At 39.3% G+C, this 17,309-nt stretch overlaps 2 protein-coding genes across 3 annotated transcripts in view; one reads left to right on the forward strand and one right to left on the reverse strand.

The window, feature by feature from the left end:
- The window catches only part of LOC101848103 (alanyl-tRNA editing protein Aarsd1-A), a gene marked incomplete in the record, with an annotated part of 17,873 nt that extends 13,004 nt beyond the window's left edge, over positions 1-4,869 (forward strand). Inside the window, 3 exon segments of the mRNA XM_013080653.2 lie at positions 727-781; positions 2,423-2,517; positions 3,896-4,869. Coding sequence (XP_012936107.1) covers positions 727-781; positions 2,423-2,517; positions 3,896-4,070 — 325 coding nt within the window.
- A 2,829-nt stretch (positions 4,870-7,698) lies between these two features.
- Positions 7,699-17,309, reverse strand: part of LOC101861351 (speckle-type POZ protein) — a 29,181-nt gene continuing 19,570 nt past the window's right edge. For both annotated transcript variants that reach the window (XM_005095034.3, XM_005095035.3), the window contains exons 9-10: positions 15,179-15,321; positions 7,699-14,194 (exon numbers count right to left, since the gene is read on the reverse strand). In XM_005095034.3, the coding sequence (XP_005095091.1) occupies positions 14,050-14,194; positions 15,179-15,321 (288 nt within the window). In that variant the 3' untranslated portion in view covers positions 7,699-14,049. The remainder of the gene's footprint in view (positions 14,195-15,178; positions 15,322-17,309) is intronic.

The raw sequence follows: 17,309 nt of genomic DNA on the forward strand, positions 1-17,309 counted from the left end.
CAGTGGATATAGGCCTTTCAAATGGAACTGATAAATTTGGCATACAACTACTTTGAAAATTTAGTTTCTGGTACCTAGTTTGTGCATGTTTGTTAGTTAACTGCTGCTTCGTCACCTACCCGATCAGCTACACCGTTCATTCATAATATGTAGGCCTATTGACATTTTTTAAATCTGTTGAGTCAGATCAATAAAGTTCTTAAGTATTATTGATGAAAGGTGTGATTGGCAAGATCATTATTAGTTCAGTTAGAAATGAATTAGCTAATAGAAATGTACGGTACTGCAATTTTGCTAAAAGCTATAGACCCGGCCTTACTTTCAAATAAAGCCTTACTAACTCTTTACCAGACATTATTTCTGCCTTATTTTAAAAACTATTGTTCAGCAATGGAAGCAGTTTAGACAAAAATTTAATTTACATTAATAATTATAACTTTAAAAAAAAGCTTTAGGCTGGTCCTCCAAAACTCTACCAACATAACAATTTTGGAGAGGTGTGACGGGATATGACCGTGGGACTAAATGACCGGTTACCTGTACAAACAACCACTTCCCAATCCCCCCCACCCTCAACCCTTGTGGGGTTTTTTATTCTATATATTATAATGACGCTGTCCAAGACACCCACTTTTCTCCTCCTCAATGGATGAGGCATCTTGGAACTATTTTGACTGTATGCTTTTATTGGGACCTCAGTAAATCTATCGTGTTTCTGTCCGACAGGAAAGACGGTGACAATGATTACGTAACTGTGCTCATTGCCGAGTTAGCAGACGAGGTAAGAGTCTCCAATTTTGTTTTTCCAAAAATGTTGGTGTGCCCGCATCAATACAGTATAGATTATTTATGAGGCGGACTTCAACCCTGCGTGTCAGGGTCAATATGGGCTGAGAGGTGTACAACATCTCTGCTGAGAAACTGAGATGCTCGATAAAATTTTTCCTCACCCAGGAATCAAACTCGGTTCACTTGCAATGGTGAAACGCCTAACCACTAATGCCTGTGCCAAGTTCTTTCATTGGCTCGAGGGTTTCCCTTTCCATTCAAGGCCCAAGACCATTAATAATAAGAAGAAGAAAAAGAAATAGCATTTGTATAGCGCATATCCCCACTCGACAGCTAGCTCTATCTGCTTCAAACACTATATATTATTACCCCAGCAGACTATAGAATACTCAGAAAGATTCTAGGCTTCCCGGGAAGCATACAGTGTAAGCAGCCGATTAAGCCCTCTAACATTAACAGACTGACAAGATCTTTCATTGTCTATAGCTGGGTACCCATTCCCACTTGGGTGAATTAAGGAAAATTTGTGTAAAGTGCCTTTCCCAAGGACACAACGTCAGGCCCCTAGTTGGATTCGAATCCACAGCCTGACGGTTACGGGTTTAAGGCTTAACCACTAGACCACTGCCGCTACTACACCATAGACATGAGTTCTCTGTGACTGGTAGATTGGTCTTACCCAAACTTAGAAATGAAAAGACAACTAAAGATCTAGTCAGTTTGTTAATGTTTAGTGTGTGTAATGTTCAGCTTGCACTGTATGCTGCCTTGGCAGCTGAAAATGTTTCTGAGTATTCTAGGGTCTGCTGGGGTAATAAACTAATAATATTAGTTGTAAAGTGCATAGAGCATGCTGCAAAGCATGGTATGCACTCTATGTAAATTAAATGGAATTATTATTATTGTTTATTACTGAAGTTTCACAATGTAATCTCTGTGACACTGTTCTCCGGTTTGTGGATGCAAGCAGGTTTTAGAGAAAGTGAATAAATGCTGGCTTGATTAGGCTCTTTGTGTGCTTGAGGAAGTAAATGATTTAAAATATGTTTGAGGATTGTTCATAACAGTACATTTCCCTTATAAAAGGGGGAGGGTTGGGTAGGGGACAGGTGGGGATAATAAATGCCACAACATTCATGAAAGGGGTGTATGGGGACTACTAGGTGGAACAGTACATCTTCAAATGTGTTTCAGTTTGGGCTTGAGTAAAGAGAATCATAATATATTGACATGATGATGACCTTTTTGATCTTGTCAGGTACAGGGAAATACAAGATAGGCAATAGACATACAGAAGCAATGGAGGAAAAGAAAAAATGTAGGGCCAACAAGTGGCATCCTCTGACCACACACCTGTAAATGAGGTTTGTCATTGTGGGTATTATGTTAAATTTACAACAAAATTTTGCTTTTCCTGATTAATTGATTGATACATTTTGTAGAGTGAAACTGTGCTTAATACTTTGCCATCACAAAATACACTTGCCATCAAAGGCAAAGGCATTTTGGGGAAAATCTAAAGAAAGTGGGTGATACACCGTACACATCGCCGATCGGCAAGATTTGACGCTAAAATGTGAATGGTGAAGTTTCCTTTTACTTATATGTTCTTTGTCCCTAAATTCTCTGTCAGAACCTGCCCAAACTAGTGACCACTGGTGACGATAAAGATGGAGGTATGTTTGTGCTGGCTGGACCCCAGATTTTGATCCAGGAGCTGGGACCAAAGTAAGTGACCAGAATGGATGTTTCTTGTTTGTTAAGAGGTGGTTTATGGGCATGATGTGTGGATGTATGTGTATGTACACACTTTTATACCATGTTTATTAGATTTATGTAATTTTTAGTTTGCATTTGTTAGTTTTGCGTCTCTTTCACGCTGCATAATGTGTTGTGAGCACTCTGGTGTGGTTTGCTTCTTCTTTACCATCAAACATCAATTATCTCTTCTCCTTTTCTTTGTATCTTACTCTCAAGTAACACTTCTAATCTTCAGCACTTATATGACCTATTTGGGTTCCAATTGCCGTAAAACTCTAAAACTTAACTATAGTGGTAATTCTTCCCCCTTTTCGGACACTCTTTTGAGTGTGTGTTTGTATGAATGCATGGTGGGAAGAAGGGTAAGGGAGACATACAGATAAAATATGTCATCTTGTATGTACTGGTTTCGCATAAGCCTCTTTCTTCATTACTCCACTTTCGTGGCCTAGAGGTTAAGATGTTTGCCTCTCATTCGAATGTCGCGGGTTCGAATCCGCGAATGTTCTGTCGTCAGCTTTCATCTCCACTTTATGACCCCACCTCATCACCTCCTTTGCCCCCTCCTCTGGGCTCCTGACTCTTTCTGCAGCCTTTCTACTGCTACTCCTTGGCTCCTTTTTACTGCTGTCTTTCAGCCACACCCTGATCTTTTGGTAGGAAAGATCTACACCTAGCCTTTTCAGACAACAGCGAAAAATCTTGGAGGGCCCATGTGCAAGTTGCACACGTTAAAGACCCTTTGGTGGTCTAAAATCAATAAGAGTAGGATTGGGCCGCCACCTGGGCAAAATTCAAAATTACCTACCATCTGAAAAAGTTTAATGTGTCCCATGTGCTCCTATGACCTTATGCAGTTGTGAGCGCCGTAAAAAAACACTAACTTTAAAAAAACCCGACATTTATTGATATTTGTTTGCTACAGGTCTACCTTTGAAGTTATATACTTGTGTACAGCAGGGAGGTAACTAATTAATAAGATCAGTTAGGAAGTGACAAGTGCAATTTCCGGGACACTTGACTCGACATAAATGCTTTGAACATCTTGCTCTCACTGAAAAAATAGAAGACAAACGAGGCGGGGGGTAGACCCGGATAAACTTATAGAATTTGAAAAACCAGAACAGATGGAGTATAGGTAAACACTAGGATAATTTAGGATTTTTGAGAGCTTCCAAGCAGAGAAATGAGTGGAGAACATGATCGCCAATGAATGTTCTAAATCTGGCAGTTTATGATGATGATAATGTATGAGGGAGGCAAACTTATAGATTGTACCAGGACAAGACACAAAATATTCAACACAACATCCTCAATTTATCATATTCCTCTCTGTCATTCTCAGGATCTGCGAAGTGTTTCATGGAAAAGGTGCCCCCAGTAAGGGATTGTTTCGAGGCAAAGCACCGAAACCTGAGAGCCAAAGAGGGAAGGCGGAGAGTTTGCTACGAGAGTATGTGGCCAATCAAGATCAGAGACAGGGTGAGAATGGCCAGGGAGATTCAAGCCGTCAAAGTTAACCTCTGTTGTGTTGTTTCAATGAATATTCTGGACATTTCCTGCGGTAACGGTCATACTCAGACTTAATTAAGAATTGGATAAAGGGCCATTTCATGAAAAATTAAACTTCCTTACTCTTACACCCATAAAACACAGAGGATGACCTTCAGAAAAAAATTCTCAATGATTGTCATTTTTTGTTTGGTTAGAGCTTTTTTTTTGTTGCTTTTTAGGTGTTTTTAATTTTTTTAGATGAAAGCTGCTTCTATTTCTAATAAACAGAACAAAAAAAGAATGGCTCCGCCACTGATTAGAATTTTTTTCCCCTAGGTCATCATCTTTGCTTCACTGCAGTTTTGTTTTTCATGGAATATCCCTAAACGTGATATTCTTTTACCTTTTGCCCATTTGGTGTCCAATTATCAGAGGGGATAAAATCTATATATTCAGAAATTATTGTGTTATGAATTACAAGTTTAGATGTTATGTCTGCTAGTCTGTTTCATATTGTTTTGTTATGTTTGCTGTTTATAATTTTAGAGAATTTCTGATTTGGGGAGAGGGGGAGAGAAATTTTAATTTTCTCAGTTTATCTTGAAGTAACAATATTTTGAACATTATTTTTTATACTTAGACTTCATAGTAGGAATCACCAGGTAGTGCTTTTTTATTTTAATGTAAATCATTGATTTTAAGTGCAATGGATTCTGTGACTCCTTTGTATGGGGCTTTTGCTTGAGCTGAAAGCAAAATAATAATTGTTGAATACTTGGCTTGTTGAAGTATTTATGTAATAAATACAATGATTTTGTCAGTAAATGCGTATGTTTCTGGATCTAGATGTCTGTTCTTGCAAGTCAAAACGTTTTTGTTTACACGTGTGTTACTTGCATCTATGATGTAACGGTTATTGCAAAGAGGAGACGGGGGTGGGGGGGGCTCTCGTTGTCAAGAAGTTATGACGTTCGCCTGTCATTCAATAAGTCTCGGGTCCAACAAAACCTGACAGCGATGGAAAATTTTATTCTCTAAAAATTTTCGTCCACCTCCCTCTAACCATGTTCTGTCATCTGCTTTCGTATCCACTTTCCACCCCCCACCCCTACCCCCTTTGCCCCCTTCTCTGGGCTACTGACTCTTTCTGCAGCTTTTCTACTGCTACTCCTTGGCTCCTTCTTACTGCTGTCTTTCAGCCACACCCCTTATTTTAGTTAGTGTAGGTAAGATCCAACCCCTAACCTTCTCGGATAAGGGCGAAAAATCTTAGAGGTACAGTGTACAAGTTGCGCACCTTAAAGATCCCTTGCTTTTCGAAAATTGATAAGAGAAGGCTTCGGTCGCCACCAGGGCAAAATTCAAAATAAATTCCGACCAAACTGAAAATGTTTAAGGTGTCCCAAGCACTTATATGACCTTATGCAGTTGCGAGCGCTGTGCATAAAATACCAAAACAAAACAAACAGAAGACATGACTTTGATTCTGATGTTTTTGATAAATCAATCTGAATCATCGACATCTGTCTGCTGGAGTGATGAACCCCACACAGTTCAGTTTTGATCTGACAAGCAAGGTCGAAGCAGTCTGCTACCTAAATGAAAAAAGATCTGAACATTAAGTTTGGAAAACAATGGTTGAGATCACGTGTCAACAAATCCAAGTGGCTTTTCGAGTCCAGACTTTTTTTTTTTTGTCCAGACAGACAACAGAACTGCCTTCTGCAGGACGATCGGAAGGCCAAGGTGCAAGGTTCTACTTCCTCATTATTCTTCTGCTTTTTTTTTTGTCTGTCCATCTTGATTTTCCCAGAGTTGTATAGCCAATTTCAAGTCCATGTGCTTCTCAAAATCTGCAAGATAAATGAAAGACTCGACTAGCGCTCACAGTTTGCCTATCCATCTGTATTTCATGCAAACAATTATGTGTGGACACACTGGTGGCTCAGCTGATATCTTGCTAGTCTGCGTCAAGTTTGAGTTAGAGATTTGGAAATGTCTACGTACTCCCCGATTGGGATCTATGTAGTCATGGTGTCTAGGTGGACCCCAAAAATGTTGGATTGTGATTGGCTCGCTGAGCGAGCGGTAGTTTACATTATTACATTGATTACAATGCAAGACTGCTAGGCCTACTTACTGATCATCTCGGGTAGCGATTAGATTTATCATGTCTTACTATAATTTATTTATTTTAGCCGAGAGAGAGAGTATTTAATGAATAAACGTATCTAGATCTAGATTTTGTTGTGCACCCAGCTAAGAGTGTGCAGTTCGGTCTAGATGTAGATTCTAGATCTAGATACGTTTATTAATTAAATACTCTCTCTGGGCTAAAATAAATAAATTATAGTAACACTAGATCGACACACCGCCCGAGATGATCAGTAGCCTTGCATTGTAACCAATGTAAACTACCCGCTCGCTCAGCGAGCCAATCACAATCCAACATTTTTGGGGTCCACCTAGACACCATGACTGCGCAGACCCCAATCAGGGAGTACGTAGACACTTCCTAGAGATTTACAGCACTTGGAACACAAATAGGTCAAGCGCCAAACATTAGAGGGGATGTTGTTTTGTTTTAGTAAGGTTTTAGGTTTTACGGCGCTCGCAACAGCTTACGGTCATATGAGCACCAGAAGATTAGAGGTGTTTCAAGAGAGTAACAACAAACATAAAAAAGAAGGGGACGATAGATGTTTGATAGGAAAGAAGGAGCAAACCGCACCAGAGCACCCTCCAACCACCCACAATACTGGGGAACTCGGATTCAACGAGGTCGCCCAGCCTGACCTAAAATCTCGTTGAATCCGAGTGTTCTTTATTGCAAACATGAGGTTTTGTGTAGATAATTACAGGCACTGAGCAAGTAATGTATATAAAGAGAAGTCACAAGTAGTGCCTGAAAGGCCAGCGTGTGTCATCTCGATTGTTTACCAAAAAGTTGTTTCTGTGAAGAGCCTAGCATACAGCAACGTTTGATTCCATAGACCAGCGCACAATTCATTACGTAGATCTACGTCAAGACTAGCTTATCATTGTAATAATGATCAGTTGCCGAGGGGGAAAAAAAAGACGCGTTTGTATCAGCAACGTTCAACACCCGGACCGCTTGCGCCCCCCCCCCCCCCCCCCCCCCGACACGCACACACAGCCACACGTGTGCAGGCAGCCCAACCGACCCCGACACACACCAGAGTAGACACGTGCCCGCACCAACAACGAATGTGTTGGTATGAAAAAAGGCCGCCGATTGGTCGTTTGCAATCGGGTAAGTGAATAATGGTTCACGATGCAGGTGCTATGGATGGTTTCCGGGAATCCGGGAATAAAGTTCGTTCTGGGAGAAAAATTAGCGAAGCAACGTCTGCGGGGGCTGTTCATCCTGGATCTGAGCTCACTAATTCGAGAGCTCGTTTGTCGTTGAATCCGGGTTATTTTTATTGATTTTAAAGAAGAAAAAAAAACGGGGAATCTATCTCTTCTCGTTGAATCCGAGTTCCACTGTAGTAAGAATAAGGAAAGAAAAAGCAGCAGTTCCCCAAAAGAAGGACCAGAGCACCTGCCAACACCCACTTAAAATATAGAGAACAGACAATCAAACAAAAACCTAGCACAGAATTAAATAAAAGAAAGCAAAAACAAATGAAATGTCATTATACATTACACGATTTATTGTCATCATAAAGGGTGATTTAAAAAATCAATTATTGAAACAAAAACAGAAACTGAGTGACACAGAAATACAATGAATCACAATGAGAAACTTGGATGTCAATTACATGAAACCACCATCCGACCACCCTGACATGCAAACAGGAAGCAACACTCGCACAACCAGTCTCCCAATAAAACACACGACACCTCTATTCATCATCCCACATCCTGCTAGACCTGTTGAATAAATGCCCACTTCAGCCTTCCACAGCTACCTGCTTATATATATATATATATGTGTGTGTGTGTGTGAGTGTGTGTCACGACACGGTGAAATCAGGTGCCCGTCAATTATTGGTCGTGTAGAGTTTTCGGTTTAATCTAAAAGCTTGTTTGTCTTGCTTTTGACGAAAAAAAAAAAATACCCATATATCTTATTTTAAAAATTTGAGGTATTTACAGCTGAAAGAGGTAGGGGTCACCTGGTTACAGTTACAGAGGTAGAATTAAATCTAGTGAGAAAATGGCTGCTATAAAGTTTGGTGACTTCCCAAGGTTGACATTTCATGTAAACTATTAATTTACATTTGCTGTACCTTTAATCAACGTTTTCAGTAAAATCAAAACAGAACTGTGTTTTTACATGGACATAAGGGGTGTTGACAAAAATTAGATAAAAATTGTCAAACGGGTGAAAAAATGCTGTCTCTTCAATTTCATTCTTTTGACAAGTGACTGATTTCACCACAATACTTCACATACATGTATGTATATATATATATATATAATTCCACTCCATTTTCTCTCAAGAATTCCAGGCAAGCACACAACCTTCACAACAGCTATAGCACCAGCAATTCATGTCATCTCTAACACTAACACTCACTTGCTCATGCATGACTACATTAACAGTAAGTCACCATCCACACTTTCCAAGTCATGACTACAATAACAATAGGTCACTATCCATACTTTCCAAGTCATGTCTACAATAACAATAAGTCAGTCACCAGTCACATTTAATTTTGTCAAAAATCATTGTCCCTCTGGCTATCAGAAAAAAAGTCCCTTATGCAAGAAGAAGTGCAACCAGAGGGGATTCGCAATATATCCAACATTTGGTTGAGGTTGAGTTGGGTTAAAGTGAGAAACGCCGCCATAGTGTCCACATACATGGCCCACAAATATCTTCACTGAAATACACTTGTGCAATCATCCTTCTCACAACAACACAAAGAAAACCCCACAAAATCCGGCATCATTCTCCAATATCAAGAAAGCGAAAAAGGGACAAGAAATTAATAATCTGAAAAAAAAAAAAAAGAAAGGCAAATCAAATCAAAACACAGAAACTTGGGGATTTTGAGGGGATCTACATTCACCACCCTTAAGCATCAGATAGTACTTTTCTTTTTCGGCAAAGCGTCAATAGTTTAGTAGTATACCTGAGCTATAGTTACTTAGTTTTGAGATGAATGCATGCAAACACAAGAATACCTAAATAACCTATTTCACAGGACATCTCTGTACATGTTTCATAACATAAAATGTGGAATGTGAAGTCAAATTGTCCTTTCATTTTTTTCAATCTATCAATACCCACCCCTGACGTTATCTTAAAGAATAAATAAACAAAACAAAAAGCATGAAATAGTCAGGAAAAAAATGTCTTTGACTTACTAAACCCCAACAGAGCCATCTGGCTCTCCCAAAGCTGTTTTAACAGCACCCTAAGAGACACATTATCAAATTAGCAGGATACTCTGTCCAACAAGGCATCCAAAGACTTCCAAACCATGGAAATGTCCTATCAAATGACCCAATCAGAACATAAGATTTTTTAAAACAGTTTGCTAGAAGAGACAAGGTAGCAATGAGGGGTGCCACCAACCTCTGTGAGAAGCAAAAACCCAAATGGTGTATAAAGCTCAGTTTGTCTTAATATTGCAGGAAATGATAACCAGATGAATTCCAAGTCCCTGAGCAACCCTTTTTCATCTACAATGCTCTAGTAACAAATACTGTGCCAGTACATTCATCATTCATGAAAATATCCCAGGCCGGATGCATGTGCACAGGGAGCAATCTTTCTTTCTCTCATCAGTAAGAAGCTGAAACATGGACGCAAAACACAGCCACATTATACCCAGACTTGTCATCAATCCACAAACACACACACACACACACAACTGCCGATACACTGATGTACATATTTGCTGAACTCTACTGCTAAAAATGTTTTTAATGTACAAAAAAACCCGGAAAATTAAACAAAACTTATAACCCAGGAACTGAACAACAGTCGACCAATCCCCTACAGCACATTCACTGGCCTTTCACAACACCCACTCCATGCCTAGCCAATCACCATAAAGGACAAACGACTTGCCAAAACAGTCCAACAGACATACAATAATAAATACCAGCGAGTTATAAAGTACAGGAGATTTCATCTTCCTTGCACTTATGTACATGTACAAAACAAAAGAAAGAAAACTCCACCCACTCCAAAAAAATGAAAGGCAGATCAAAGTAAAATAGGGTATGATCCCTCTCCTCTGGACAATTTCTTTTCCTATTTCTTTTTTTTTTTTGTTGTTTGATGTAGCCGTTTTATGCATTCATCAACCGACACAGTTTAGATCATTTAATAGGTGCCGATGCAAGCTTAGAGGGATTCATTATCCGAACAGAAAGACCCAGATATTCAATAAAAATGTGAAACATTAAGGAACTGAACTTCGGTCTCCTGCCTGCAACAGCAAAGCACCCAAACACTTTACAAATCTCTATCAGATTGTCTTCGGAGAATACAAGTAAAACACTAGGCTGGTGGAACAGAAACTCAAAGTCCAGAAACCAACATTTGACACACAGGGAAGACAAACAGGGTTCCACTCCAGTAAAGCAGCTTCACACATGTACACAGATTTATAAATCCCTTCACATTTTAGATCATTTAGGAGGCAGGTCTCCAACCCTACTGTCAGGACTAACTGAGGCAGAGAGGGATACAATATCCCAAGCAGAATGACTGAGATGACAGAAAAAACTCTTCCCACATGACATGGAAGTTAAACTGAGGTCTCCTGCATACAATAGTGAGGAACCTAACCGCCACACCACAAATGTTTGTCTTCGAAGAAAAGGGTTCAAAGAAGAGAAATACAGAAAGGTGGAGGAAATCTCCCGAGATCCTAGTCCACACAAAGCAGAAGAGGAAAACCTTTTTGGTAGAGAACATGTCAAGAAGATTCAATCTGGCACACTGCTGTGCACTTCCTTTCAAAATTCAAAAAATCTCCCTGTGAAGACCAAAAATATTCCCAAAACGTGAACCTCCTGACCAGTCCAAAAAAAAGTCACCTAGAGCAGTGCCTAATTACCACTTCATTACACAGTACAGGGGAACCTGCTCTAACGGCCACCCATCCAATACAATCATCATTACAAAACAGCCACTTCCTAACTCCCGGCTAGGATTTTTAAAAATATTACAGTCACACTATCCAAGATATCCACCTGTCTACGGCAATTACTTTTCTCCTCGACAATGAATGGTGTCTTGACATGCTTGAATGTAATTCTACTGAATATTTTTTAGACTTCCACAAGAAATGCATTTCAAATACACCTTTGACCTTTCTCCCTGAATACATAATGACACACAAAGTACGGCTTGTCATACTCACTGGTTGAGAAACATGGGCAGACTTGTACTACACACTCAGTACACAAGACTGACAGGCGGAAACAATTTGTCCGATTATCCACATCACTTGAACATCAAGTGAAAAGAGTGAGTGAAAAGAAAAATAACTTTTAAAGAGGGAAAATAAATCAAAATCTCAAGGGTAAAAAAAAAGGATCATCTGGTCTATAAAAATAACGCCAGCTAAGACAAATAAACAAATAGCCGTGCACTGTGCGTGTTCCACATTCTCAAAAACTGAACCTTTGGGCTAAGAAACAGATCACTTTGCCCTCCCAGTGGGGCTTCAAGTCACAATAAACACCTGAATGAAACCCAGCAAGTAGAGCCGTATTCCAGTCTCATACAAGAAATTATTCATTCAAGATTATACAAAATTAAAAAAAAAAAATTTTTAAAGGCTCCTTTAAGAATTGGTGACTCGAGCGAGTCCGAGGTCTGTTGGTTTCTGTTGACGTCATGAACTATGCACAAAGTAGTTATACAACACAGGTCTACCAAAGAATCTAAAAACATTGTTCGGCTCAGGTCAGTCCATTCAGTGAGGATAATGTAAACAGCTAAAGCTATACGCCTGAGACTGAGGTACAATCAGCGCATGACGGGGCCCAGGAAAATACAATATATACAAAGGAGTCCACTTTAACCGAAATCAGAGGGACTGATGCATTTTCTTCAGTTTAGCTGGGTTTTTGGTGAAGAGAGGTTGCTCTAATAGAAGAAAAGAATTTGACCATTTCCTTTTTCATTCAGAATACTGCTGTTTTCAAATTTTCTATATTCGGTTTAAGCAGACTCCACTGTATCTGCAAGACAATCTCGCTATCACATCTCGCCTATTACCAGAGTCATACTCTATTCTGTTTTGACTATAGAAGACAGTTTTCTGACCACCTGCATAGACAGCACATATAAATATATATCCTCATCAAGCTGTTCAAATGTCATAGCCCAAAAAGCAAAATTTTTCAGGAGAGAGAGAAGCAGTTATTTCAGTTGTTTAACAAAGAGTATCTACATTACGAATTTTTTCTCGAGTTATTTTCAACATTTAGAATTATAATTTCGACAAAATATTTTATGAGTATATATGCAACCAGTACCACAGATTAAAAAACTAAAATAAGAAAAAAAAATTCAAAATTTTGGGCTTAGTACATCTGACAAGCTGGCTGATGATATGCATGCATCCAGCAGAACACACTGTGCAGCATAACAAAGCTTTCTCATAAAAATATTTACACCTTAATTACACAATAAGATTGAACCATTTTCACTTGCTATCAAATTCTTCCTACAAACGCGCAAACAGCCATATACACCATCTGACCAGAGACCCGATCACTCAAGCATTAAAGAAAGGCTACGGTAAAAGTAGTCAAGCAAACCAGGTACAGACTCTCCTATGTACAAAAAACTTTTTGTATAACAAACGGATTAGCTCAACTCTTTTACTTCTCGGGGAAAAAAAAAAAAAAAAAAAAAAGGACAAAACCGTCTACACATATACAAATGTACAGATCCCTTCTAAATTTTAAGATCTTTTCCCATAGCACTCTGCAATCCACATTCCTTGGAAAGCTTGTATCCAACTACTATTGCTAGGGAGTCATCATATTTCTAGCCACGAGGGCCTGCGCCAGTTAGTCTACCTGGCTTTCACTCTACTTGCTCTAAACTTTTTGAGGACGAACATTTTTCTTATTCAACAACGCTAGAAGACAAGTTTTGGGGCACTAAAAATAACTTCATTATTCATACAAATTTTTCAATTCATTATTCACGTGCCTGACAAGACAAAAGCATGCATACTATGGAATATTGAAATTTGTGTTTCTGCATCTTATGTGTTACACAACATGGCCCTTGATCTGCTGTTGGACAAGTATCCATTGAGTCTTCAAAGGGTTTAGAAAATGTAAATTGCAAGTTTAGTTTACACTTATTTTGTTAAAATTCAAAACACAGTGCTAGCTAAAAATGAGCATCACTTGTCAAAAAAACAGGAAACCAGACTGAACACAGGAATCTTCTCTACACTGTGAAATGTAGTGCGATCTAGTGAAAATAAAAATGTTGGGTGTTTTTACGCCTCCAATTAACACAATTTACATCATTCAAAGTCTGGCTTCAATCCCGCGGGTCAGGGCTAACCTATGCTGAAATGGATACAACAACCCAGAAAACCCCCCCCCCCCCGAGATACACGATCCACTCAGGGAGGGAAAAGACTTTGTGTCTCCTGCTCTAACCATTTTTTAAAAATTAGTTACTGCTCTACATAATTCAGTACAGTGGATCCCCTCACTAAATCCTGCATTTGTGTAACACGTTTCTCTGTGGAAAGACCAGGAAGACCATGCTCAGCCATACAACACTCCGATTGTTCACACAATATATACAAGCTCCTGTCACAACAAGCCAGCATGTGAAATCTACAGAAAAGCAAATGGTAGTAGATAGATGACCCCCCCAAAAAAAGCTTCAGAAACACTGTATAAGACAGGGCAGGCCTTGTTGAGAAGCAGGGAGTCGTAGTTCCACTGTGAAGTAGTGACGAGGAAGGGACTTTGGGGAGGGGGAATGATAATGACGATGATGATTTAATGATGGTTGGAGGGGGGAACAGCTGTCTAAGCTTGTTTGCTACGTTTACGAGGGGGCCCAAGGGGAGGGGACTGCTGGCTGGCCAGGGCTCGGAACGCTTCTGCAATGAGGTGGGGGTGTGCTTGGATCATCGAGCGCCAGCCTGTCGTCTCCATGACGTCCGTTGCATGGCTGAAAATAAATAAATAAATAAATAAATAAATAGATGAATAAAAAAAAAAGACGAAAACAATCTTCAACCATAGACTTCACCTTAGAAAATACAGAAAATTACAACATCTGTACTCTAATTCAATTTAATTTTTTTTTAATAATTCAGTTTGCACAGACAAAAACATCAACACCTTCCTGCACAGGAGCCACATTAAGAGTTAATTTTTAAAATTAATAAAATAATGGCTTGATGGTGGAAGGCACATTTTAAAAAAAAACTAAACAAGGGTAAGACAATTCAGCTACAAAAAAGCAAACTTATGGAAAGCTGTTGGCATTGTGCACTCCCCATAGTCTAGTTTCAGTAAGAGTTTTATGGTTAGTTACTTAGTTATAGTAGAGGGTTTTACAGCGCTTGCAACTGCATAAGGTCATATGAGCGCAAAGGGGTGGATGTCAACAAAGAAGTCTTTACCGGGAATCAAACTTACTCTGCTCACCTCTCTAGCTTCAGCAGCACAAAGTCTGCTTCGACTATCACGGTACCCCGGAAATAGCAGTTCACAAGAGTGTGACAAACATACAAAAAAAGTAGACGAAATGACGATAGTAAGGATTAGGAAAGAAAAAGCAGCAATTCCCGGTTGTAGTTCAGGCACAGTTATGAGCATGACATTGTTAGACCAGCCCATTTACAATTTTACTGTGCCCTAGAACGAGAAATGTCCTTCCTTTGGCAATGGCCTAAAGCCACTTCAGTCAGTGACACCCCCCGGGGGGGGGGGCGAGTTTTATGGTACAATGTACTTGCAACACAATTAGACAAAATAAGTGCTGAAGATTAGACATGTTATTAAAAAGTAACATACGAAGAAAAGAAGGAAAGATAATGGTGTTTGATAGAAAAGATGGTGCAAACCACAGCAGAGCCCCCGCAAACCATCCACATTCTGTCCTCTCATTATCCACATCTACAACAACAAAGTCTGCACTAAAACTCACCTGTTGATGAAGTCAATGGCATGGGTTTTCAACTGTTCTGCACTGTGCAAGTCCGCAAGAACCAGTATGTCACAGACGTTTTCTATCGTTAGGTTGGAGCACAAAGCTTCTTCACACATCACTTTTAATCTCTCCAGAGCATACTAGTGAAAGAAAAGAGCAGAAACAAATTAGATTATGAGGCAAAAACTATACATTTGCGTTTGATTTTTACATTCAGAAACAGCTAAAGCTGCACACTAGTTAAAGAGAAAATGAATATCTTCCTTCAGCATTAATTTTGAAGAAGGGCATCTGTATAAACACAATAAAGGGAGGAGGAGGGGAGAGAATTCAAGACAAATGAGAATATCACTGATGTGTTCCCCGCAAAGTATATATATTATTAACTCTAAGAACGTATCAGGTGGCACAGCTGCCCACCCATCAGCATAATGTGACCTCAGAGCTTTCTTGTCATATCTCCATTTTTTCCCCCCCCCCCCCGTGAAAATGTGACATCTTCTTAAGCTCACTCTCTTTGATATATGAACTGTTTTCACTGTTACTAAATCAAAACTGGAGATACAACAAGAAAGCACTGATGTCGAGATATGTTTTAGGAATCAACTAATAAATTAATAATATGGCCAAGGACACGTGTAGGAATTTTTTTTTTAATTCTCTAACGGGCTGAGGCTGTCGCCTACACCACAAAAGGGCAGCCATTTTCAAACACCTTGTCAACCTTATGTTTGTCTTACTCCTGGCCTTGGCACTTCTAAAGTTAAAACTATAAATGTAGCATGCTTTACAAAGCTACATGAAAACATCATCCTCCTACTCTACTACATCTCTCTATCCCTCTCACATCCTAAAATTGTGTACTTCACCACTCACATTAAACAAGCTAATATCGGACAAATTAGCAAAAATAGGTAAAGCAATTTGACCAGTATTTTCAGTTTGACACCAACAAATAAGGTGTAAAAACGTTTTAGCTAAGAGATAGAGAATCTTTGAAACCAATTTTCTTGAAACTATGCGTCATGGAGTTGATTGAGTATGAGTTTTTGATTGATTGAGTTGGTGTTTTACGGCACTATCGACACAGTTTTGGTCATGTAAGTGCCAACAAGTTTTATTGTTGTTAATGGTCATATCATCATCATGTTAAAAGGACGGACAGACATTTATAAAAACATTAATAAATACGGTAAAGGCTCTCATTTACACGGGTACTTACAATGACAATTTCAGTGTACGAGGGGCATACCAAAAGTTTTTTACCTGACCAAGAAGGAATAAAAGTAGAAAGCTGAAATTTGGGGAGAAAGCCAACAATCATCTTCCTACAATGCATGTAAATTTTGGAGAACTTCCGATAACTGGTTTTAACACCAATGCACTGTAAGTGAATGGGGGAATGTTGTTCTCCAATTCCAACATTAAAATGGAGAAAATTGAGCACAGGGCAGTAATGAAGTTTTTGCGCTTGCAAGGGAAGCAACTACAGGACATTTTAACCGAGATGCAGGCCATATATGGAACTGAATCAGAATGCCAATTCTATGCTGTGATAAAATTTTGGTGAAAAAAATTCAAATGCAGATTCATGGACATTGAAGATGACCACCGTGATGGTCGCCCAGAGACAGAAACGACAGAAGAGAGTTTTTTCCTTTAAAGTTCTAAAGATGGTTCGTGAGCTTCTGCCTGTAAACTTTCTACAGCTGAAGTACGGAAAGCGTCTAGGGCTAGGCGAAGCTGAACGGGGTCTAAAATTCTACAGTAAGACTTCCTAGCTGATCCGTAAACAGGACTGGCATAGTCCAGCCTGGAACAGATAAGGGAGCGGTAGAGTTAAAGAAGTATTTCAGTATCACCACACTATTCAGGATTGGATAATATTTTTGAGAACACTCTGAAACCTCGTCTTTAGGTCTTTAACAGTGGTAGAAAATAATGTTACGCCTAGGAAACAACTGGTTTTTTAACAGGAATTTTCTTCCCAAACAAAGACAAGTCTGGTTGTGGCACACACTTGTGCGACAGACAAAAATGGACATGTTCGTTTTTGCTGTAGAAAATTTAAACCCCTGCCCATTTGCCCAAGTTGCCAGTTGAAGCTGAAGCTGACTTTCAATGTGAT

This window comes from Aplysia californica, unplaced genomic scaffold, assembly GCF_000002075.1.
Source record: "Aplysia californica isolate F4 #8 unplaced genomic scaffold, AplCal3.0 scaffold00094, whole genome shotgun sequence".
Classification (NCBI taxonomy): Eukaryota; Metazoa; Mollusca; class Gastropoda; order Aplysiida; family Aplysiidae; genus Aplysia; species Aplysia californica.